The sequence below is a fragment of the Thermochaetoides thermophila genome (assembly GCF_000221225.1).
Source record: "Thermochaetoides thermophila DSM 1495 unplaced genomic scaffold scf7180000011821, whole genome shotgun sequence".
In the NCBI taxonomy this organism is placed as follows: domain Eukaryota; kingdom Fungi; phylum Ascomycota; class Sordariomycetes; order Sordariales; family Chaetomiaceae; genus Thermochaetoides; species Thermochaetoides thermophila.
In genome coordinates this window covers 171,886-196,114 of record NW_006383037.1, presented here as the reverse complement: position 1 = coordinate 196,114, position 24,229 = coordinate 171,886, and the positions used below count along the sequence as shown (strand labels likewise).

Below are 24,229 nucleotides of genomic sequence, written 5' to 3'. Positions count from 1 at the left end.
GACGCTGACCAGCCTCCTCCAGCTGACGGGCAGTTTCCAGCTCGTAGCCGTTAGATACTCCCAATCGTAAGAGGCTCTCGTCGAAGGTCAAGAATGGGCCGTCACGGCACGGTGTGCTGCGGTATGTGTGGTCGGGCAGGGACCTTACTGCCGTGCGCGTTGCATTGAGATCGGGGCTCGGGGTCCCAGACTGCGACGGCTCACGGCACAGGGTCAGGTCCGGACGATGTTTCCTCGTCCTTGGCCAAGGCGGGAATTGAAAGGATCAGGGCGACGGATGCGGCTGTTGCGGTTGTTGGGAGCGTCGAGTGAAGACTTTTTATTTCCGAAGGAAAAGCCGAGTCGAGGGAAAGAAGAAGGTGGACGAGATCGGTATTGGCAGAGGTGCAAAAAGGTTTCAGGGGCAAGCAAACAATGACTGAGTGGGAGGTGAGCGAGAGAAAACCGATGTGGAGGGCCGATCAGTTTCCCTCGCGTGCTTCTCTGCAAATTGCAGCGCGTCAACGAACAGCCAAGGAAAATCTAGAATTCTGAGTGGACAGAGAATGTCAAGTATCTGGCTGGAAAAATACTATGACCGAACCAAACGAGGGACAAGAAAGGCGCCTCTAGCGGACAAGTTAACACTACTACCACTCACTTCAAAGATGCTACGTCGAACGACGCGCTCGGGGAACAAAAAGTGGAAATCAACCAGGACGGGCGACCACGAAAGTCGAGCCCGATGTTCTTCTGGGCTCTGGGCCTGCGCCCTCTCAGCTGAGCGAACATCAGGCACAACACACCATCTACCCCCTGCACACCACAACAATCTTCCTTTCCTTTTCCCAGCTGGTGCCCTCCACCCACAATTCGCAAAATTTTAGGGTTAGGGTTGTGTATGTGCTCTTTCTCTTGTTAGGCAGCGTTGATCTAGAGGCACCTCGTCTGCCAAGGGACCCTTCCGGAGAACAACATGTTGTCCAAAAGTCTGAACCAGAACTCTGGGTTCAAGATCCACATGGAATGCTTCAACCGCGCCAGTTCTTTTCTCTCCCAACTCTCCTACCCATGCTGCTCGTTGAGATGTCGCTCGTATTGGTGCCGGCAAGTTTGATTGCACAAGACTTTTTTGGCGTGCCAAGAGTTGCCTCCACACCCTTTCTTCCCTGGGTCCGCAATTCTGGCGTTGCGGCCCCACCCTTTCCAACCCCATCGAGCCTGAACCCTGCAGGATTTTTTCGAGATCGTCCCGTTCCCCGGCCTTGGCCCCGCAAGTCACCAGACGCTGGGTGACATCAAGTCTCTCTTGCCGGGCAGAGTCTTTTTTCGGGATTTGGCTACTGATGCCAGATCGTTAAGGCGCTGCAAGACCTCCACGTGAAAGCTATGCTATGGTCTTGCGTCTATATTGGTTTGAAAACCTTCCTGGGTTGGTCCAGTGCGCTATGTCTGACGAATATAAGGTTTGGATGAGATTCCCTGATGTCACAGGACCGCGGGATCATTCGTTTTTCTCCCGTCCCTGTTTGGCCATGTCAGCTTCCACACCAACACCCATCGGGCCAGTACGATTTCCTTCAACCGTATTCTTTCATGAAACAGACTCTTGGATCTGACATGCCGTCTGTCGTACAGTAAGGTGTTCGAAGCTGTCAGCGGCAAGTATCTGCCACGACTTCGGGGAGATTTGTGTAGGGAAGGAGGACGACGGTTGCCCAGATAGAACCCGCTGTCCTAAAAACTAAAACCTGGATGTATCAGCTTCCACCATTTCCCGAGCACTGCCAACCGACACACAAGTGATTGATGAGGGAGAATGGAATGTCTTTCATCCAAAAGTCTGCGGCGTGTTAACTCTTTCAAAGAGCATCTTCGAGGCACAGCCCTCAGAAGAGTTTGAAGTTGTCAACTCAACAGCAAAATTGCCAGTTTCGACTTCGCCGTTTGGGCAATACCTTACATTCCTACACTACGCCGCACACGTTGCTGCCAACACACGCAAACCCATGGACTTGTCTCTCCCGGGATTCAGAAACTCACAGTTGGTGTTACAACCCCAGGTCTAAGGTAAAACATGTATATATATATATATATCAATCGGTTTTTGTAGATCCTTTCAATTGCCCGAGTTGCTGCGGTGGCTGTCAGGAAGTTGACCAGTGGTCAGCAACAATAACAACGCTATGATATTCAACTGGCCGTTTTTGAGCATCAGCCACGATGGTGGAATGATGAGATACTCCCTCAGACACAGCTCAAACAAAGCCGTCAAGCGGTGCGACCACAGCTTTGGACCCCAATGGGTAGTAACACAAGTCCAGAACCACGGCGTTGCACCGGGGCACAGCCCGGCTTACATATCGTATATGGAAGACCAGTGAGTCGATAAAGACGCATGTCCGGTTGCACAACTAACTGAGCAAAGATCCCCTCGGCACGCGAATATGGCAACGGCGGAAGCAACGCATGCCCAATGTACGAAGAGTAATGCAGCCAGAGAATAAGGCTCCAAGCAGCAGCAATGGCGGCAACTTAACACAACAGCCCAGCCCGAGATCCCTGCTGAGCTGACAGGAGCATTAGCAGCAAGCACGCATAGCAGGCAAGACACCGCCGAGCGGAACAGTCGGAACACTCATCCCACTTGCTTCCAGCCAAAGTCAGCCCTACGCAGGTTTGGCCCTTCCCAACAACAGGCTCTGAGACGCCCCAGCCTCACCAACGTGGTCCAGTGAAAGTTCGGACGCAACGGGCGGTATGCAATGACGAGCCATCTGATGTAGCTCGCTCGATCTATGACCACAACGGGACCCATCTTACCTGCTGTCTTCCACGTCCACCCCGGTCCCCGATCGGAAACGAAAAGTCTCATCCGCCGAAGCATTGCACCGAGGACTATGTCCCAAGTATTCAGCCTGGACCGTCTTAGGCGGGGCCGTTCAGCTGCCTGGTGTTACGAATGACGTGTTTATGCACGGCTATGTGTGCAGTGAAGAGCTTCTGTATCCATACATACATAGCTTGAGTGAGAGTTGTTGTGAATGGGAGATGTTAAAATATGGCCCTCCGTAGACTAGCGCAGGCCTGCCTAACCGCAGCGCGGATCGAAGTTAAGCGAGATCTCGTCGCCAGTGAGCAGCAAGGAAAAAAAAGAGAGAAATGTTCTTGACCAAATAAGGATGTGCGTGGCGAAATCATTGGCTATTGTGGAGGGGCATGGGATACGGAGGGAACCGGCCAAGGTTTTTGCGGAAACCGGGACCAAAATCATGATCTTGATGATATTCTGTGCCTGATCTGTGCTCGCATGCAACCTCCAACTCGATCAGATATGCTGTGTAAGGGCCGTATTTCCGGATTCCGGAATACGGGGTCAGTACTCCGTTGTGTAGTATTGTAGGAGAAACAAGCTTCCAGTGGCTGCAATGAGGATAACCATGGATGTGTCTTGATCACAGGGGCTTGGACTACGTCAGTTATAGTGATGCTCATAATGCATTGACAGCTTAGGTAGAGGTATATGAGACATAACGGCATAGAGAGAAGCAAGATGAACAGCAAGGACAGGTTGGCAAAAGCACCCTCCGCGATTGAGAGGTTTCCCTCATCTGATGAGCTTCCACAGGAAGCCATGGAATGGTATCATCGGCGGCACCGCTCGCGCGTGCATTGAACGCGGGGTTAGGCGAAGTAGCTCTCCAGTTCTCCAGTAGCATTCTACACTTTAATGGCAGAGAGGGTCGTGCAGCTAAGACAAGGGGGCAAAAGATTCACCATTTTTCCCGCTCCTTCGAGAATAGGGTGTTTATTGTCTCTTCTCAAAGCTCGTCGGTGACACAGCACTGAAAAGTGAAAGCAAACCAGGGCTGAATGGCGCAATGACACAAGACAAGCCTTTCCGCAACGACAGGGAGGGATGAAAAGGGTTGAAATTTTTGTCTCCGTGACTTAGCTCTGTGGCGTTCTCCGTAGCGTTCCTACGCTAGCGCGCATTAGGAGATCACTGCAGCAAGTAATAGAGACGCACAGCTTCCCCTCTAGGGAAAGGCAGATGGGATCTCCAAACCTGTTTTTTTTTTTATCGAGCTTTCTATTTCTCGATCTGTTACTGTCATTCTAGACAATCAAAAGGGAGCCATCTGCTACAATCCAGCTCAAGTCAGGATGATGAGGGGATTGAAATCACTCACCGTCAGCATCGTCTTTCAGGCGATGCGTAATGTAAGTCGACGCGAGCACTGTGTTCGAGCGAGCAATGCCTGAATAGACCTGGAGTGGACCGAATTGGGGACCGAACTACTTGAACACTGGGAAATGTCAGCGACATCACCACAAACAAGGCTCCGAGCATTCTGCAATCGTGGCGCGGCCAGTTTCGCTCTCCGTAGCCAGGCTCGCGAACAAGCACAGGGCACCTGGGTTGGACCCAATGAGAGCGCTGCAACAGAGCCTTCAAGGCCAGCCAGAGCCACCCATGCTTTAGCTTGCAGTGGCTGCAACAGCACCGCAGGGCAAGGCAGCGTGCTCCGCTGGTGCTGGTTGTGCTGATGCCCAGCATCTCCCATCTTTCACACCTGGTTCCCGGACTCTCACGCACACACCTCATTCCAAGACCCCAAGACCCCAACCCTGCCCTTTCCTGCAACTCCATCCATCACCTCAACAGGTGGTGCTGCTGCACTCGTTGCCGTCTGTTGCCCTTTTATTCTCTCTGCAACTCAGCCTTTGTCCCAACCTCGACGCTCGCTGGTCTCATTTCCTCCCCTTTTTTATTCTTTTCTCCCTTTCTCTTTTTCCCCTCCCCCCCCCCCCAACGACCACGTGGTCCGCTGTCGCTGACGCTGTCACCATCCGTCCCACGGCCGAGGTTGTTACGGTCACGGTCACGGTCGCCGACATCTCTCGCTGCCGTCCTACAGTCTCCAACCGCCCCTGCCGCTGCCGCTGCCGCTCGTTAGGATTTCGGAAACTTGGAACCTGGGCTAGGTATCCGTAGCCTAGATCCCAACCTCAGTATCCATTGCCTCGGGAACTTGATAGAATTACATTGCAGCTTGTCCGATCCGGCAGCAAGCCGCGGAGCTCAGAATTTGGGTGCTGACCGCAGAAAGTGCATTCGCTTGTTAACGATCCGTACGATCGTGATTGGGTTTCGGTGAACTCGATTTCGGTGTGCTTGCGAGCGAGTCTGGAATATAGATTTATTTTTGCAAGCAGCCAGAAAGGCCAGTTGTTTTTCAGAAGTACAGGATCCTGGGCTGTTCGTGAGTTAGAAGTTAGGAACAACCTGGACCCTGGACTTCGATAAGCCGCGAAAACCTGATCTGCTGCGCGAAACATTCCACACGACTTCCAGGTTTAGGTTTCGTGCGGAATTGCGCCCTACCCACGCTCTGCGGATCCCCATCCCCAAGGCCAGGAGAGACCAGGACCCCTAAGGGGAAGCACGTACCTACATCACTCGCTCGGTCCCTGAGTCCCTCACTGCTCATCCAGCACCTGTTTGGCACCTGGCACCTCGACTGACACTTCGTCGTCACCTGCACTGGACTCCTGCACTCGGCCAGAGTTCCGAATCCAAACCGACTCCTCGATTCTTCAACCCGAGCTCCATCTCCAATTTCGCCAGGTTCCCCGTCTTCTCTTCTCTTCTCTGTCCCCCAACCGACCGACGTCTGCGACGGACAGCTCCTTTCTTTCCCCTGGCCCCCGCGCCCTACCTAGATCCGATCTCAGAGAGTCCCCCCCCCCACAGCCAGCAACACCAAAAGAAGCATATTTTAGAACCCGCGTTCCTCATCAATCGACTCCGATCTCTATATCCGGCCGCACATCGTCCCCTCTCTCCCCTCTCCCGCATTCAGCTCCACTACCACCGGCGATCCCTCGCTTCGACCGCCTGCCATGGCGGCCGTTGGCTCTGCGCCGCCCTCTTCTCCCACTTCTCCAGCCTCTCCCACAAGTCCCGTCCACAGGAAACCTCTCCCTCACCATGGCCTCTCACCCATAGAGCGCTATGACTGGGGGGAGAACTTGAAGCCCGGTTCCGGCGTTCCTGATTCATCTCCCCGTATCCGTCAGCCGCCCATGTCGCCCGTCAAGGTCAATTTCCAGCCAGAAGACTGGGCCAGGCCCTCGGCCGGCACTATCGAGACTCATATCCCTCACGCAGGCCCCATTCCAGCGCCTGTTTACGAACGACCCCTCCCTAAGTCACCCGAAGCTCCCACGCCCCCTCCTCATACTCCCCAGCAGTACGGGGCTGAACAGAGGCAATGTCAAGCTTACCAACCGTATAACCCCCAACAACAACCATGGCAACAGTATAGCCAGCCACAACAACCTTCGCAAATACCTGCTGCTGCGCAGAATTATGTGCCAGGTGCTGAGAACTCGCTCTCGCCGACCACAGCGGTTACCCCGGCGTCAAATGGCGTCAGAGCCCCCCAACCCAACGGGCCGGTCAAGAGGAACAGCCGAGAGTCGGATTCCACGGAGAGTACGTCTCAGCAGCCGACTTCGGCCGAGTCCTCGGCGACGACGAGTGACAGCTCCATGTCCGGTGTCCTCGACTGCGCAGATAACCAGGACAACAAGTCGGCCGACGCATCCATCGAAAGCGTACCCATTGACGAGAATGCCCCGCCTCCCGAACCTGTGCAGCCGCTGCAGTACCACCATCAAGCCTTCCTCCCGCGACCCCCGAGCCTGACCGACCAGGATCCTCGCGCCCAGTCCAGTTCGAATCTAGAAACCGGGGCAGCCGTCAACCGCCATCTGACCCCCAACGCGAAATACATGAGGAGAAGCTCACTACCGCGCCCGCAGTCGGCCTACTCGGTAACGTCCGAGTATGGTGTTCGCGGCCGCTCCCCAAATTTGTATGGTAACTCGCAGTACCGGTCGCCGTCTTCGACGAGGAGATCACCCGATGTGCGGCCCTCGTCGTACGTAGAGCTGCTCAGCATGCCCTACCCGCAGCAGGCGCCGGCGCCCATCTCGATGGATAACTCGCAGCTGCGCTCGGTCGTGGGCAGCAACGCGTCCCTGCTCAGCACGGAGAAGACGCTCGAGATGTACCGGCAGAATGTGAAGAAGACGAACGATTTTGCTACGCTCTACTCGTTCGCAGTCTTCCTCATCGCCACGGCGCAAGAAATGGGCTTCGATCCCGCGGAGCCACATAAACAGCAGCGGACAAAGAGTCCCAAGCCAGACGGCGGCAGCAACGGCGCCACGTCATCATCTCCGTACGACCTGGTGCGTGAAGCGCGCGCCATCCTACAGAAGTTGAGCAACAACGGGTACCCGTTCGCGCAGTACTACCTTGCCGATGGCTACGCATCGGGCCTGTTCAGCAAGGGCAAGGAGGACTACAACTCGGCCTTCCCCCTGTTCGTCCTCGCTGCCAAACACGGCCACGCAGAGTCCGCCTACCGTACCGCGCTGTGCTACGAGTTCGGCTGGGGCTGCCGCAAAGACCCTGCCAAGGCCGTTCAGTTCTTGCGTTCTGCCGCCTCCAAGCGCCACCCGGGGGCCATGACCCGCCTGGGCGTCGCCTGCTTGTCTGGCGACCTCGGCGAGAAGCGCTACCGCGAGGGCATCAAGTGGCTCAAGCTTGCTGCGGAAGCGGCCGACAGCATATACAACGCGGCGCCTTACCATCTCGGCTGCCTGTACGAGCATGGGTACGGCGACGATATCTTCCAGGATGAGAGCTATGCCGCCGAGCTTTTCACTCAGGCCGCCCAACTGGGCCACCCCGAGGCCAATTACCGCATGGGCGACGCCTACGAGCACGGCAAGCTCAATTGCCCGCGCGATCCGGCGCTGAGTGTGCATTTCTACACGGGCGCCGCCGAGCGCGGACATCCAGCCGCCATGATGGGCCTCTGCGCCTGGTATATGGTGGGCGCCGAGCCCGTCCTGGAGCGCGATGAAGAGGAGGCGTATGAGTGGGCTAGGCGGGCTGCCGAGCTCGGTATGTTCTTTTTTTTTTTTTCCTCTCTTTGCCTAGACTCGGATACAAGAGATACTAACTGGTGTTTGATCACACACTAGGTTATGTAAAAGCGCAGTATGCTGTGGGTTACTTCACCGAGATGGGCATCGGCTGCCGGCGCGACATCCTCGAGGCTAACGTGTGGTATGTCAAAGCGGCTGACGCTGGCGACGAGCGCGCCAAGCAGCGCATTGCAGCCATCCGGGCGGCCGCTAGCGGCGGTAACCTGCCTGATGGCCCGGCAAAGATCAGCAAGAAGAAGCAGCATGGCGGTGTCGATAAGGACGATAAGGAGTGCATTGTCATGTGAGAAAAGGGCATTCGATACTGCACTACGGGTGTGAATAGCATTGCACCGGAAGATACATACATTTGGGGACTGGAGCATTTATATCTCATCGTTGTTCTTTTTTTCTTTTTTTTTTACCCTCTCGCTTTTTTCCTTGCTCGTTTTCTGTTATTAGTGCTCTTGTTCGGTTTCGGCTGGTTGGCTTGGTTTGTTTTCAAAAGGGTATTTTCTCTCGCATTGCCTACTTAATCTGTCCTATCGGCTGCTTGATCATCGAAACAATAGCAGGCATTCGAAAGGGTTTCCAAGAAAGGAAGGAAGAAGGAGATATGCATTAGGTCTGTTCGGTCGATCATCAGTCATCCATCATGATGCCTGGATCGGAGGAGGAGCAAGGAAGAAGAACCAGGCCAGGAAGAATGAAGACGACGGAACGATATCAGGGAAGGATTGAACGGCTGGTTGGTTGGTTTATTTCTCGATGGAAGAAGAGAAAGATGGCTGTGGGAACTTTCTCTCCCCTTTTCACACCAAACCCCTGAACCCACCTCTCTCCCTCTACCCTAACCTTTGACCTAACCCAGCACTTTCCAACTTCAACCTTGGCCTGACTACTACGTACTTACTACTGCAACTACATAGCACACACCTGCCTTATACGAAACCTAGGGCGCGTAATTTAATATAAACAAGACGGAGTTTCGGATGGATTGGTCAATCATTAGTTGAACAATTGTATGCGTGGCATAAGGGGGAATTGAGAACTGTTTCTCGAACGTAAAGCATATCGTCTCTTGGTTATGTCCTCTGTCAGGACAGTTGTGGTGATTGTTGCTGAATTCGTGAATAGGGGAGAGAGGAGGGCGCCTACCTGCTTAACCTTGCGGGCTCACTGGCCTATGTTGCTTTACTCGGGCACCTAGGTTAATAAATACACACCTGCATTGGGGTAATGTTGGGTATGGTTCAGTTATTAGCCCACTGTGTAAAGTGCTCTCAAGATGTTGTGGTTTACCTAACTACCATGAGTTGGCTAGGATCCTCTATGGCTGCTGACTTTCGTCTTTCTCAGTCCATGTTAAGGTGTGAAACCTCTTGATAGAAGACCATCACCAAGACGACTTTGCCAGAATAACTATCGAATTGTCTCCCCAACCTAAATTCCTGACGGGACTGAGTTTGCCCATGAACCGAGGCTGCAATCCTCTCTCCCTCTAGCACACTGACCCACCCTTACTTACACTCTCCCTCTTAACCCTAACCTTTCTTCCAAACTATGTATACCTCTTCCAGCCATATCGCTCCTAACAACCAGCTCCTTCTACTTAACCGAATGATCAAGCGGCACGGTATGTCTTCCAATCTGATAAAGGTAGGATCCCAACGATGGGCTCGGGATTCAACATGAGAACTGGGCGGCTGCTGTGCCCATCCCTTGAGAAGGGCTGAGAGTGTGTGTGTAGAGGAGTTTGTTGTCTTTTTTTCCCCCTTCTTTTCCTTTGATAGGTGGATATTTAATCGTTTATTTCTTTTTTTCTTTTCTCCTATCCGGGAAAATCTCCAGAGGAGATAAGTGCATCATGAACAAAACATCTTAATTTGTCGTCTTGATGAGTGGATGCTGCACGTGTGAAAAGCAACATACCTGTCCTGCTAGTTAACAACACAGTTCTACAGAGTCATCTACACGGGTAGGACGATACGAGGAATATTATCTTTATATTTGTGTGTTTCAGTGTTCCAAATCTCCAGGGAATCTTTCTGTCGGTCAGAGCCGATAAGGAAACACGAAGAAAGCTAATCATGACTCGGAGTGACACTCTAACCGTGCTTTTTTTTTTTTTTTGATGAGCTGCCGGCATTCTGGACAAACATTATGGCGATTTCAACTATAGCAGAAGTTCCACAGTGATATAATCCATTGCCGTGCTAGTAAACAATCTCTCTTTTTTTATCCCTGTCCTCATCCCATCCATCTATGCAGAAAATAGAGCCAAATCTAAACCATGTATAGACAGGCAAGGCAAACAGCCAATCAAAGATAGCCCAGCAGTCCAATAGTTATCAAGCCATGAAAAGACATTATGTAGAAAGATCCAGGTACCAACCCGTCTGTTGCAGATAATAAGCCCGCTTCCATTCGGGTGTCTCTCCTCTCTCATCTGCACTTAATCCCAACTCCTGAGCCTCCTCCCCCCCCCCCCCCAAAAAAAAAGAAAGTTCGTCCTTACAATCGGGGTCATAACCACCTCAATTTCCTCGTCGTCCAAGCAGCCACAAGCGAGCTGATCGCTCCAAGCAACAAACACACGGCAATTGCGTTCGGCCCTTTACTCGGGTCCGGGCCATGCGTCGTATCATCCATCACAGCACCATGTCCATGGCCGGCCAACTCGGGACTCTTCCCCGGTTCGAGCACAGCAAATATAATTCCGCTCATGAGGGTGCTCAAAAACTGCGGAATCGTAACATATATGTTGAGAATGCCAAAGTAGATGCCCGAGAGCTCGCCAGTAGATGATGATGAGCCGCCATGACTCAAGGCACCGGCTTCAAGCAGGCCGCTGCTAGCAGCGCTGCTATTCGCCGTTGTGGCGGGACCATGCTCCAGTGTCAGCAGTTCGATACTATTCTCGCTGCTGGCCGTCGTTCCGTCGTTAGAGTCCCGCCGGCGGTGATAATAGGGGGGCGAGGACGGCGGGCGTGTGAAAGGTGATGAGCTGCTCATCTTGTTGACCTCGACGCCGAGGAAGGTGACGGGTGCCCACTGGGAGATACTCCAGGGGATACCGCACAACGCGACGATGGCTGTCGCCAAGCGGAAGGAGGTAGCAAACGGGGTGAGAAACATTGCGCCTGCGAAAAGAACGCAACTAGCGATCCAGGCGGTCAGAAGGTCCGGCTTGACTTTGTTGAATGCCTCGATGTACGGCGCCAGACTCGTAGGCGGGCGCGGGGTGTAGGCTGGGGGCATTTCATCCTCCGGAGAGCGAATCAACGCCGGCAAGATCCACGCGCTGAGGAAGGACATGGTCGAGTAGACGGTTAACGCCATGCTTCCAATACGGCCCATCTCACCGAGAGCATCATGAGAATTTCGTGCCTCGGGGGGCACGTCATGCCGGAAGTACATTTCGCCGACCCAGGTGCTGCTATAAACGATGAACGGGAACCAGCCGATCCAGGACCAGAAGACGGCATTGCAGATGCCGCGGATGCGAGGGGGGAGGGTTAGCAGGGTCGACCAAATCTGGCGCACGATCTTGAAACGCCCTGTTGAGCGGCGCGGATCGGGCCGCACGGAGAGGAGCACCCGCTCGGTTACTGCCCAGCAGGTGACGCCTGCTGTGCTGAGCATTCCCAGAGCGGCGATGACAGTGAGTTGTTTGAACTGGCTGTCACCAAGGCGCGGGCCGAAGAGCCGGACGAGATCGATCGCGCCCATAGCGTAGCCGATGATGTGGCCGAGGGAGTTCATACGGCTCACTAGCGCGGTTAGTTACAAGGGGAAGGGAAAGTCAAGGGGTAGAAAGCAAGGGATCGCTTACGCCACGCAGCACCAGTCTGCTGCTTGTGGATGGGTAGTGTATCCACAACCAAACTTCGCGCGCAGGACATCACTACAGCTTCGTTAGCGACACCTTGACGAGCACAAGAAACATCGCTGGAATGCTCACCTGCATTGATAGAGAAGTCTACAGTATAGAGGGCCAGGACGGCCAACATAATGGTCAATGACCGCGCTATGTCCGGGTCTGTGACGAAATGACCCACAATCTCCTTCGTAAAGCCAAGAGTGACAAGGCTCATGGCGACAATGGCAGAGCCAATGACAATGATAGGCCGGCGACGGCCCCATTTCGAGGTCGACTCGTCCGCTATTACACCTATGATCGGTTGAACGATCAACCCCGAAAGGGGACCAGCAAGCCATACCAGCGATGTCTGGCCCTTGGTCAAGCCGAGTGAGAGGAGATATGGCGTACAGTCTGAGAAGTCAGCATATCTGCCCCAGGAGCAGAGATTAAGAGGGGCATCTTAATCTTACATGTCATCTCAACACCCCACGTAAAGCTACAGCCACAAAGTCAGCCCCAACTGCACGCAAACTCAAACTAAAAGCCGGACGCATCACGGACGTAATACCGATCGAGACGCATGTCAGCAGCACCATGCGCATGGTCTCGGTGCTCCCCTTCACGTGCGGCTGTCCCGCCCAGGTTGACATCTTGGTGTTATCTTGGGCCGTCTAGACCGTGTGGTGTTCAACGGCCTGCTCGTACGCAGACCGGACGGGAAGAGCGGCTAGACTTGAAAGCGGGGCGATGGTTGCCGAGTAAAACTTCCTAAATTTTGGAAGCTGCTTCGACTTGCGACAGCCCGGGTGCTGGTAGGAAGAATGACGGCACTCGCTGACGGCGCAGACGATGCGGCTACAAAATATTCAAGCAGCTGGAGAGGGATCGAGAGGCTAGATGTGCGTTTAGCACTCAGGTCAGCGTCTGCGTAAGGGTCAGATCAGCATCGCTGTCGACGACTTCCATGTGCGTCGTGGCCGAAACACGAGAAGATAATGAACGGAGGGGCATGGAACTACAGATAACAACGGTGTTCTTACCACCAAATACGCCATCGAAGACCTGGATAAATACGACGCAGCACCGACTCGGACGAGAACGGCGCCGTAGGGATAGGCAACAGTCGTACACGGACGAGAATCGGTTATATGTGGCTGGCTGCGGTGCAGTTCAGGTCCCCGTGGCCTCAGTGCTTGTCGATCGATTGGAGATCGGGGCTGCGCCGACAGGCGACCAATTGCGAAACGAGCGAGCGAACGAGGGAAGGCGAGGGAGCACAGCAAAGGGAGAACGAGCGAAACTACAAAGTCAAACCAGTATAAGAAATCAAAATTGCAAAACTCTAGAAAGTTTAGAAAAAAAAACAGTATCAGGCAACAGAAGCGAGTGTCCGACTGGACAGAGGGTTCCATGGACCACGATGCTGGACAATGAGCGAAAGTTGGACGCTGACTGCACAAGAGACCATCTTATCACTGAATCCCAAGCTTGGTGCCAAGAAATTTGGAGATGGCCCGCCGAAATAGGGGCTCAACGTCGGGTCGATGGCCGTTACGTTACAGTAACAGGAGAGGTGTAACGGCCAGTATCCGTATAAGTGAGGACAATACGACTCCCTTTGGTGCTCAAGAGAGAATATTGACAGCTCAATGTCAAAAGTATACGTGTCATAAACTTGTTGGAGCCTTCATTTCCTGCCTCTTACTGCAAACTAGTCGAGAAAGCAGATATAGCCAACCGTGTGAGGAACCCCTTCTAAAATCCAACCCAAGCCCTGACCTGTATGTATTGTTACGTAAGAAATGGTCGCTAAGCCAAAATTTCAGAGGAGCTTGGCTGACATTTCTCGCAGCGTCGCTCATTGATATTCAAGAAACTCCAGATGTCCTCTGACACCTCAGGCCAAACTGGCAACAACATCGGAAACGCCATGGACACATCTGCAAACATCGAGATTGAGGTACCACCCTCGCCATAGTCAAGCTCATGCCAAGAAAACGTGGATGCGCAGCGAGCCCCACCATGCCCCTCTCCAGCGCCGGTGAGCGGGCGAGTGAGAGGCAGCGATGAGTCGATCGCCGGGCTCCGATGCAGGACTTGAACTTGGACCCTCTCCGTCGAAAAGTCAAAAGAACCCTTACGGGACCCAGCAGCAGGTCTATCCCCGAACAAAATTCCATCACAACGGTCCAGACAGCCGTGACTCGACCTCTCAGATTGTGAACAGGCCGGTCAGGACCCATAAAAAAGTCCACACACCCGCTGCGCCTTGCCCATCGTCCCGGCTCGCCCCTCTAGTTCAAGTTCAAAGTGTCGAGTTGTAAACCACCTTTGCTCTGCGCTCTTGTTCTTCTGCCCGTGACAGGCGACTACGGCCAGACGACGCTTGCTGCCACTGTTGTACGACCTATCGACGCCAACACGAACGTCATCCCGACCATTCAGACGCCCCAAACTCGGCCCTCATTCCTCTCCTCTCCGAGTCTGTACCCCCTCCATACTGCCGCTTGAGGCTGTATACTGACAGTCTCCCCGAGAGTTCCGTCCTAGTCCCCGGTCCAGATCATCCATATCCCTCCTAGTTGCCATGGATCTGGTCAATCAGTTAGTAGCCCTCCTCTGAAATCCCTGAACCTATACCCATCTTTTCTGCCATTGCCCTTCTGTCGCTTATCACAACCAACCCCCCCCCTCCCCGCCGAAAAAAAAAAAAAAAGTTCGACATGACCCAAAAGCTAATTACCCCGGAAAGCCTAGAAGGTCGACTGCTTTTCGCAGTCCCCAAGAGTGTGTGCCGCGTTCGCTCCCCCACATGTCTTTCGAAACCTCCATGACTGACCCCCACGGAAAGAGGGCCGCCTCCTTCAGGCCAGCCTGAACCTTCTCGAGGGCGCCGACATCCAGTTCAAGCGCGAAAACCGGCTGGACATCGCACTGGTGAAGAACCTGCCCATCGCGCTGGTCTTTCTGCCCGCCGCCGACATCCCGACCTTCGTAGGCGAGGGCCGCGTCGACCTGGGCATAACGGGCTACGACCAGGTGCAGGAACACGATGCGGGCGTGCGGGCGCTGGCGCGTGCACGGCGCATGAGCAACGACTTTAGCAACAGCGAGAGCCCCTCGACGGGTAAACCCCACGGCTGCGAGACAGTGCTCGACCTTGGGTTCGGAGCCTGCAAGCTGCAGGTCCAGGTCCCCGCGAAGGGCGAGTACAAGGAAGGCCGCGACCTGATTGGGAAGAATATTGGCACCAGCTTTGTGCACTTGACCCATGAGTACTTTGCGCGCTTAGAGGCTGAGCAGGAGGGGATTACCGACCCGGTTGAGCTGCAAAATCGCAAGCTGCGCACCAAGATTATTGAACTGAGCGGTAGCGTTGAGGCTGCCTGTGCCCTGGGTGTCGCCGATGGTATTGTTGACCTTGTTGGTAAGTCTCTTCCCCTTCCCCGTGAATGAACCCCCTATGAACCCCTTGCTCAACTCACCCCCCTCCCCCTTATAGAATCCGGCGAGACAATGAAAGCTGCCGGCCTCAAGGCAATCGACACGGTCATCGAGACCTCCGCCATCTTGATCAAATCCAAAGCGCCCTCGAACCCAGCCCTGGTCGACCTGATCGCCTCGCGTATCAACGGCGTCATCACCGCCCAGAAGTTTGTCCTCTGCCAGTACAACGTGCCACGCGAGAAGCTGGCCGCCGCGGTCAAGATCACGCCCGGTAAGCGCGCGCCAACAGTCACCTCGCTTGACGAGGAGGGCTGGGTGGCGGTCAGCGCAATGGTGGAGAAGAAGAGGATTGCTACGGTCATGGACGAGCTGGTGCAGGTTGGCGCACAGGATGTGTTGGTTTTGGATATTCATAATACCAGGTAGATTGTGTAGGGAAGTGGTAGGCGATAGAAGGGTAGAAAAAAGCTAAAAAAAAAGGTAAAAAAAAATAAGATTGGATGCGTGTTGCTGTGGTTCTCCTGTGCTAGCAATTGGATATGGTTTATGGGTGTTAGTCGGTGCTGATGTGAACAGCCTGCTTGGACATGGAAATTTTCTTCAAACGTTTTTTGCTTTTAATTAGAGTGTGGTTTTCTTTTCTATCTCTCCATTCATGCTCACATGGTTCTTTGGTTAAGCAAATATGCCAAAAACGAAAAAAAAAAAAACCTAAACTTCCCATACGCAAAGCAATCCCTGGGCAGATAAGGACCACAGATATTTAGTTGAATCCACATCAACTTCCGGAGGAAGGATGAATACCGAAGCAGTGTATTGCTGCGCTCACCAAACCACTTGATCATTGTCAAGCTGAGGAGCTGGTTGGGATAAAGAGTTGGATACCTTGTATTTTAAGTCGGAATGGAGGAAGTTAGTGGACTGGGTGGTTGAGGGGGGACAAAGATGAGATGGAAAGATAAGGCGATATCTCCAAGCATAAATCATCACCGTCCGGGAAGCAGCTGTCACTATATGTCCTAGTGAAACAACCCTCAATAATAAACCTAGTGATCTTCCTCGATTGGATAGAAATAGCACAGTGTAGTAGCTTATGTAAATACATACACAGAATCCTGAACAGAGGGAAAAAGGAAAAAAAAAGAAAAGAAAACAAGCCAAGGAGTGTGGCATCCGAACCGGAGGGATAAAGTAGACAAGTCAGGTACATACAGAGATAAAGGGAGAAAGGGAAGAAGGGAAGGAGGGAAAGAGACCAAGAGAGCGTACGAAAGAAACTCCATACCTATTCATCCTCAAGTCCAAGCCCTCCATACAGGAACTCATCTCCAATCATCCGATCGATCCGAAACCAGATCCATTCCATCAACCCATCCCTCTATCAAAGACCCAAGAGTCGACTCCTCAACATCAACAATTACCAACTAATAAATCACCCTCCCGGTCCCTCCCTCCTCCCACTTCCTAAAAGTCCTATCCCCAGCCTTAGGTGTCTCATCCCCGCTCCCCTTCACATCTTCCCCCCACGAGACCCTCATACCCATGGTATTTCTCCTTCTAGCCGTACTTCCATCCCCAGTCCGACTCATCGTCGGACCAATCCACTCCCACGCCCTACCCACTTCACCGTTGCGGCCCTCCCGCTGACCCGTCCGCACATTACTGTTCTGCTCGACCACGACCTTGACACGCTGCCACAATGCTTCGCGCTCCTTGATGTTGTGTATACTCCGCAACATGTCATCGCGCAAGTTGGGAAGGAAAAGGAACGCATCGACTTCATCCCCGCCCGCCTCAAAAGCCAACTCCTTCTGCGCCTCCAGGCGTCCCAAAACCTCGTCCACAAGGGTGGGAATCTGCGCGGCCCAGGCACGATTACGCAGGTAGCGACGGCGGGCATACAGGACCATGAAGACGGCAAAAATCACACCTCCAATGCTGAGTCGATGTCTTGCCACTCCGAGCTTGACCGAGCGGCGGATCGCACAGGCGTACGGAAGGCGAGCGAGAGAGTGGGACGATAACTTGGGGGTCGGAAAGGAATGGGGATATCCTCCGGTTCCGGGTCCGGCTCTGAATCTAGTGGTTCGCGGTTGGGTCTGGTTAGTCCCCCGCGCGAAGTCAGAAATGATGTGTATTTGATAAGAAATGGAATGCAGCGGCGTGCGTTGTATGATGGATTAAGGGTAATGTGAGAGAAGCAGAAAGGGTACTTACTCAGTCGGCGTCTCAACCTGCTGTACTTCGACCTCCTCGCGGGCCTTAATCTCACCGATGGCCGCAACCCAGAGCTCATCAAACTCCTCTGCGGCCATGCGCTTGCTCCTCTTCTTGCTCAAAATAGCCTTCAGCTCCTCCTCCTCTATAGCAGGACTATCCACAGGCGGGCCATTCGGCTCGAGTGACTCGCCGCACTCAAACTTGGCCCTCCGCTCACGCAACTCCTCGACGGCCTTGTCCGCCACGGCCTGTACGCGCCGCAGCTTATCACTGTCGGGTTCGCACGTCGGGGGCAGGGGGATGAGACCACCCAGAGCCAGGGGGTGCGGCTTCAGAAGGTAGTCCGACTCGCACCGAGCAGTGAAGTCCTCGTAGCAGTAAGCATGCGGCGGGCAAGGCTCACACTGCGGCTTAAAAGCTGCGCGCAGCCAGTCGGGAACCTCGATGGTCTGGATGTCGAGCTTAGCGGCCACCTCGGACGCCCACTCGGGGATAGGAAGGCTGGAAGGCAGGACCTCGGTCGGCTCCCGGCCGAGACCGCAGTACCCGACGGCGATCTTCTCTTGTCTGTACCAGGCGGCGTAGGCTACCAGGAGAGTGGTGAAGAGAACCCAGATCGGGGTCCAGAGACTTGAACGACGCTTGGGCGGCTCTGGCGGTCTCCGAGCAGCGGCCAGCTCGGGGTTGGCGCGCTCCTCCTCCATCAGGGCGAGCTGCTCTTCTGGAGTGAACTCCTCATCTGGCTCGGTCTCTTCATACTGGACAGTCTCGGGCGTCTTGGAACGATACGCCCGGCTGCTAAACGGAACTTCGATAGTACGGCTCGTGTTGACGCTGCTAATCGTCGACGGCGGCTCCTCGATCTCCTGCCCCGTATAGATCGGGTCCTCGGTCCGACGCCGCGAGGACATCGTAACCGTGGACGGCGTCTTCCTCGCCGACTCAAACACGCCCATGGTTGTCTTGCGACGAGTGCTAGCCGGGGTTTTGAAGGCTGAAGCAGGCGTGTTGGCGCCGCTCTGGAAAGGATTATCATCGGTAAAGATACCCTCAGTCTCAGGCGTCCGCTTGAAGAAGCTATCATCTTCCTCCTCCGGCGGCTCCAGTTTCGGAACCGGGGTCGTCAAACGATGACCACGGACAGAACGAGCGGGTTCCGTATCCGGCACGGACACGTCGCTATCGTACGTGGACGCGGGCTGGATGCTAGCCGAGCGCGACGACCTCTTCCGCGGGCTTTCGCGGAACGAAGGCGTGGCAGGCGGCAGGTGATGGTCGCGGTCTGAATCCTCGGGCTCGCGCTTGACGCGGGCGCTCTTCCTAGGAGAGCGCGATCTCCTCGACGAGACGGACGGCGGCGGGCGCAGGTCGCGGTCGTGGTCGAAATCGGTGCTGGTGCCGGTGTCCTGCGAGTCGGCGTCGATGATGCCCATGCTAGAGCGCTTGGCGCGTAGACGGCGAGCTAGGATCGCCTGCGACTGAGGCACAACATGCTTGTTGAAGAGCTCAATGAGCTGCGGTTTCTTTGCTGTTGCAGGGTATGGAACGTTGTGGGTGACCAGGATGGAGCGCAGGCGCGGGACGGTCAGCGTCCATGGATCAAAATCCGACTGCAGGTAGTCGACACTTTCTGAATCAGACATTTTTGGGGTTTGTTTGTTGTCCAGGGGCTTTTGTAAAGTTGGAGAGAAAGCTGAAGTTGAGAACAGCGCGTGCTGTTGTCGATCAGGAAGTTATGTTATCCTGCCGGTGGAGCGCTGTCGGGATGTGCTGATCACGTCGCGCGACAACGGTCGCGGTCTGTGTGGTACGCACGTCGCTTCTCGCTTGACACCTGTAAACCTTGCTGATTGCTCGTAGCTTTAAACTTGCTCGCCCAGCTGCCTGCCGCCTGCAGCAGCGCTGATGCAGTGGTAACCTGTAATCTGCAGCCCGACGCACGTTTACCCGTTAATGCTCCCTTGTGCTGCCAACTATTACACTCAATGCCTGGCAAGCCACGGGATACGGCTTGAATCCTAAGGTGATGAGACGCGATGCGGGGAAAAGAGAAGGGGGGGGGGGGAAATTGCAAACGTGTTGTGCTGCTGATCCGGGCCAAGCGCGAATCGACAAAACAAACCAAGCCTGGGGGAGAGTCATGACGAAAGCGGAGCCTGTTGTTGATGGCAACCGTAAAGCCATGCTGTGGCTGGTGCGTATGTGGCGCCACATCACATGCTTGGGCATGGTCTCACGGGGCTCCCTGGCGACATTGAAAAGTTCGACGAAGGACTAAAGTGAAGTCTTGGATGCTTTCATATGAAATCTTCAGCTTCCTAGGTATCAAACCTCGCGTTTAACTTATCTGTCTGACAATGAATCTCATAAGAGCACAGCTTGTACCCCTTCTACGACAGTGACTCGAGGAAAACACTTCTCCCAACTCCTAATGTTTTAACGACTTTCTTTGGCTTTCGGAACCCCTCCTAACCTCAGCTATTTCATTTACTTCCTCATGAACCCCCCCCTATATGAAAAATCATATGATTATAGGGTTCAGCGTTTGTTGCGTAGGAAATACCAAACCCTTTACTTCCCCCTCCCCTCCAAAATCTCCCTCTCCGCTTCCCTCGCCGCAGCAGTGATATCCTCCAAATCCGGCTCACCGCTGGCCATTCTTCTACTGCTCTGTCGTTCTTGTCCATTCATCTTCCCACTGCGCTCTTGTGTCTTTGTGCTCGTTGTAGGAATTTTGCCCACTTCCTGGCCATGATGAACATCAATAATTTCCGCTTCGGCAGCTCTCGCGGCAGCAGTAATGTCGTAGAGGTCGGGCTCTTGGCCTGAGTTTCCGGGCCGGGTTGACATGACTTTTGCTTTAGTTATTGATAAGTGTATGACCGGTCTGACCGGTTGTTGTTGAGCTCAGTTCTGGCTGAGGGTGAGTGGGTGATATATAGTTATCAGGAGCAAGGAGTAGAGCAAGGGGTGAATGGCCTGACAGGCAGACAGTCCCCGCTTAAACGGAGCAAGGGGAGCTGCTCCTACATCCTCGCCACCCTGCGAGGACGCGTCACCTTGGAAACCCTCACGGATGTTACGGATTCATATCAAGAGTGTTATAAACATAACCTTTAAACGAGCAGCTCTCTGCTGTTGATTTGTCATTATGCACTTGTCCAATTCGATCTTTACCATCAAATCCCCTGTTCTATGTACTATCCCATCCAAACTGTACGTAGTTTATCCAAACCTGTTGTAATGTTATCCAAGTCATAAAAGTCGCAAGAGATAACCTTAATTAAGGCAATGAAGGCGATCGACTGAACCATTACTCACCCGGGGTGTTATCCGCTGTTGTGCATCCAAAATAGACCCTGAAAACGACCTTTTGCGTACCTTTTGCTGCGCACCCGAAGCCCAAAGCTCCCGCTCTTTCCAGCCAGCCCTCATCTAACAACTTTCCGTCATAGTCGCATCCAAATCCTTCCCTCGGTCTTCCTTCTGAGACTGCTCTTTGCTATCCTCATCCGTCTTGACGTCCCCATCCTTATTATTCGTTTCCCCTTTCCCACTTTCTTTACTCTCCTTGCAGCCAGCCCTCTCTCTCTCCTCCCGTTCCCTCAACCTCCTTTCCGCCTCCTCGGCCCGTTTTGTCGCCTCCGCCACCTCCCTCTGCAGCTGCTTAATATACTCAATCGCCATCTCAACCGTACTCGCCTTACTAATCGGTACCCCGCCACTATTCTTCCTTTGCTGCCCTTGCCCCTGCCCACCTTCACTACTATTATTCCCTCCTCCCTCCCCTTCAGAAGACTCCTTCAGCTGTTGCTGAAGAAAAGTCTTCTTCGGTAACAACGATGCAATCTCCTGCAACGCAGAATTTATCCTATTCCTTCTCCCCTGCTCAGCCAGCTTATGCGACGTCCTCTTTTGCGTGAGATTCGCGCTGAGTTCACTCGGATATGAAACCCCCGGTAAGTGATTCCCCTCCAATATCCTCTGATAATTCGATTTCGAAGCCAATATTCGTGATGCCTCCTCCTCGTCGATAACATCCTGCCCGCCACCAGGAATCAGGGGCTTGATGTTAGGCGAGATTTTTGGGCGTAGCGCGGGGGATATTGTTGCACCGGCGGGGATGGAGCTGACGCTGGGGCGTTTCTTGCTGTTGCGGGGCACGATCTGAGGCGTGGTTTTGCGGGAGTCGAGGCCGGAGTTCATGGCGGGGATTTGTGGGCTTGGAGCGGCGGAGGAGACGGCTGTTGGGGGGATCCGGAGAGAAGGCGACGGGAGAGGGACAAGAGCTGGGGTTTTCGAGAACGGACCGCTATCTTTGGGCGGCTGTTTGGGTGTCGGTTGCGTGGATGTTGACTCCACGGGTTGGCTGGTGCTCGGGGCTGGGACGATGGTCGAGTGGCCGAAGCTTGCTGACTCTGGCAGCGAGAAAGCCTCGATGTGGTCGTTATCCACAGCGCCATGACTACCTGCCTTGACCCCTGAGCTCCGAGTCCCCGGCGAATTCAACTTCATTAACGACGCCGGAGTAGCAGGCGAGGCCACACCTTGCCTAGGCTGCAAGCTCCCCAACACACCCCCAGCACCACCTTGCGGAGCAAGGAAAGGAGATGGCTTAGCTGACCTTGACCTGGGCAATGGCGGTGGTGGCATCTCCGACGTAACAGAATCAGGCATGGCCTCGGGGGAGGTCGACCCGTTCTCTGAGTCCGTAATGCCACCTACCGAAGCCGTAGACGAGGATGAACTCGCTGTCGGCATCATAGGTGTGGGTAGCAGTAGCTGCTGGTTGTCTTGAATGTTGCTATTCTCCACGCCCTCGGCTATCTCGCTCAAAGCCTGAGCACTCAGACTCGGGGTGGTGGCAGTCTTCCTCCGCACGTGCTTCGAGATGGGAGACTGCTTGATGCCGGCAGCGCCAGACTTAGCCCGGGCTTTGGCTGCGTTCTTGCGCATCTTCTTAGCTAAGTCGCCTGGCGGCTGGTTTTGCGCTGCAGCCACAGTCGAGTCGAGGTCCATCTCGATCGGCGAGTCGTTCATCGTCTGCCTCTGGTCGAAGACATTCAGGCAATCGTTCTGCGCGTGCAGAGCTGGAGACGTTAAGGGGCTGAAGCACATCGTCCCCGTCACATTGAACTGTGACTCGATGGAGAAATTGGCATCGAGCGGCGTGACGGCTGGAGAGACCAATGGCGTAAACGAGACCTGGAGACGGTCAGTAAGATGCTCACTTCCCCGGTGATGATAATGGTGAACATTGTCAAGGGGTCGACGAACATCCGACTGATCAGTCAAACTCTGGAAGCTCACGGACTGGCGTTGTTGTTGATGATGATGATGATGCTGCTCGGTTGCGTTTGACTGCCCTAGGAACTGCGAAGCCCCAGGTTGCATCTCGAAGCTCTGCGGTGTTGGAGGGATGATGTCGGCCTGTTGCCGGGCAAAGAGAGCAGCGGCTTGCTGCTGCTGTTCCAACTGCCTTTGCTGGTGCCTCAGCTTCTCCTGCTGCAGGAACTGGATCTGCGCATCAATGCTATCCACAACAGCACCGCTCGGGGTAGGCGGAGGCATCATCGACGCCGGGATGGACCCGAATGGAGGGGCCGTGGTCGCTATGGACTGCACGGGGCCCATCGCAGGTGACACGAGCATTGCGGCCGCGGCCGCCGCTGCCTGAGCGGCATCCGTACCGCTCATCGTCAAGTCTAGGGGTTCAGGCGCATGGGCCGAAAGCATCGGGGCTGTTGCGACGGTCGTCGGGAAGTCCTGGAAATCGTAGTTCATGCCGTCGGCCAGGTTGCCCATAGCTGCGTCCATGTTCATGTTGTTCAGGAATTGTTGGAGGGCGTCGTCCGTAACCGTGGCGCCATGACGGTCGCCGACGGCCCACGAGGTCGATGGGTCCATCGTTGGACAGACAGCCGGTTGAACGGAGGAGTGGTGATGTATGTGCGACTGTTGATTGCTAGCACTCGGGGTCTGTCTCGATCTTTATCTCACTTCTTGTCCGTTTCTTTTATGTACTGAAGCAAGATCTTGTGCTACAGTCTCTAGCACCAATTGACCAGAGACCGTCCTGTTTCGTGAGCTTGACAGTGGGTTGTCCCGATCGAACACGAGCCGTCCGACGATAAGTGTTGTTACGATTTGCGATGGCGACGGTCTCCCCTCTTTCTCGATTCCAGTCGATCCGCGAAGCCCACTTCCGCGGGCTAAAGGGCACTTGAAAAAGCGCCCCTGCGGTTTAGGGAGTGATGTGGCAATGGCAGGATCGTTGGCCCTTTGATGACGGCGTCAGGAGAGCGCTCTCTTGGTTTGACTCGCTGTTGGGACTGACGATAAACTGTTACGAGGGAGCTGCCGTCCCTCTTGATCTCCCTCGATCACCAGAGAGGGCCGCGACTGGACCCTGGGGTGGATGGAAAGCGGGCGACCCTCCATTCGATAAAAAACTGTCCAATCCCATCCCAACATCCGTGGATTTGGTGGGGCATCCAAGCATTCCGCTGCTGCAGGAAGCGAGAGCGAAAATCCAGGCCCTCCCTCGCTGTGTGCGGGCTACCCACGTCCACACCACGCGCGCTGCTGCTGCTGTCGCTGCCGGTCTGCATGGAACTGCAACTCTTGTTAGGACAGAACCTTGCTGAGCAAGTCCCTGGGCTCCCGGCCCCGCGGCACCGCCACGTTCTCGTGAGTCAGCCAAGTTCACAG

At 54.4% G+C, this 24,229-nt stretch overlaps 6 protein-coding genes across 6 annotated transcripts; 2 read left to right on the top strand and 4 right to left on the bottom strand.

Moving 5' to 3' along the window:
* Positions 1–5,886: 5,886 nt before the first annotated feature.
* Positions 5,887–8,294, top strand: CTHT_0059700 (putative chitin synthase regulatory factor; the record flags this gene model as incomplete). Its single annotated transcript, XM_006696225.1, has 2 exons — positions 5,887–7,963; positions 8,044–8,294. The coding sequence occupies 2 exons, from the start codon at positions 5,887–5,889 to the stop codon at positions 8,292–8,294; spliced, it is 2,328 nt and encodes a 775-aa protein (XP_006696288.1).
* A 2,218-nt stretch (positions 8,295–10,512) lies between these two features.
* Positions 10,513–12,501, bottom strand: CTHT_0059690 (uncharacterized protein; the record flags this gene model as incomplete). Its single annotated transcript, XM_006696224.1, has 5 exons — positions 10,513–11,759; positions 11,822–11,893; positions 11,951–12,262; positions 12,322–12,347; positions 12,413–12,501. The coding sequence occupies 5 exons, from the start codon at positions 12,499–12,501 to the stop codon at positions 10,513–10,515; spliced, it is 1,746 nt and encodes a 581-aa protein (XP_006696287.1).
* Positions 12,502–14,574: 2,073 nt separating this feature from the next.
* On the top strand, positions 14,575–15,724 carry CTHT_0059680 (uncharacterized protein; the record flags this gene model as incomplete). The annotated part of the gene is made up of 3 exons (XM_006696223.1): positions 14,575–14,638; positions 14,703–15,278; positions 15,354–15,724. The coding sequence occupies 3 exons, from the start codon at positions 14,575–14,577 to the stop codon at positions 15,722–15,724; spliced, it is 1,011 nt and encodes a 336-aa protein (XP_006696286.1).
* A 998-nt stretch (positions 15,725–16,722) lies between these two features.
* Positions 16,723–19,161, bottom strand: CTHT_0059670 (uncharacterized protein; the record flags this gene model as incomplete). Its single annotated transcript, XM_006696222.1, has 2 exons — positions 16,723–17,377; positions 17,516–19,161. 2 exons carry the CDS (start codon positions 19,159–19,161, stop codon positions 16,723–16,725), a joined length of 2,301 nt encoding a protein of 766 aa, XP_006696285.1.
* A 928-nt stretch (positions 19,162–20,089) lies between these two features.
* On the bottom strand, positions 20,090–20,368 carry CTHT_0059660 (uncharacterized protein; the record flags this gene model as incomplete). Its single annotated transcript, XM_006696221.1, has 1 exon — positions 20,090–20,368. One exon carries the CDS (start codon positions 20,366–20,368, stop codon positions 20,090–20,092), a length of 279 nt encoding a protein of 92 aa, XP_006696284.1.
* Positions 20,369–20,953: 585 nt separating this feature from the next.
* CTHT_0059650 (uncharacterized protein) lies at positions 20,954–23,425 on the bottom strand (the record flags this gene model as incomplete). The annotated part of the gene is made up of 1 exon (XM_006696220.1): positions 20,954–23,425. The coding sequence occupies one exon, from the start codon at positions 23,423–23,425 to the stop codon at positions 20,954–20,956; it is 2,472 nt and encodes an 823-aa protein (XP_006696283.1).
* Positions 23,426–24,229: the final 804 nt, after the last annotated feature.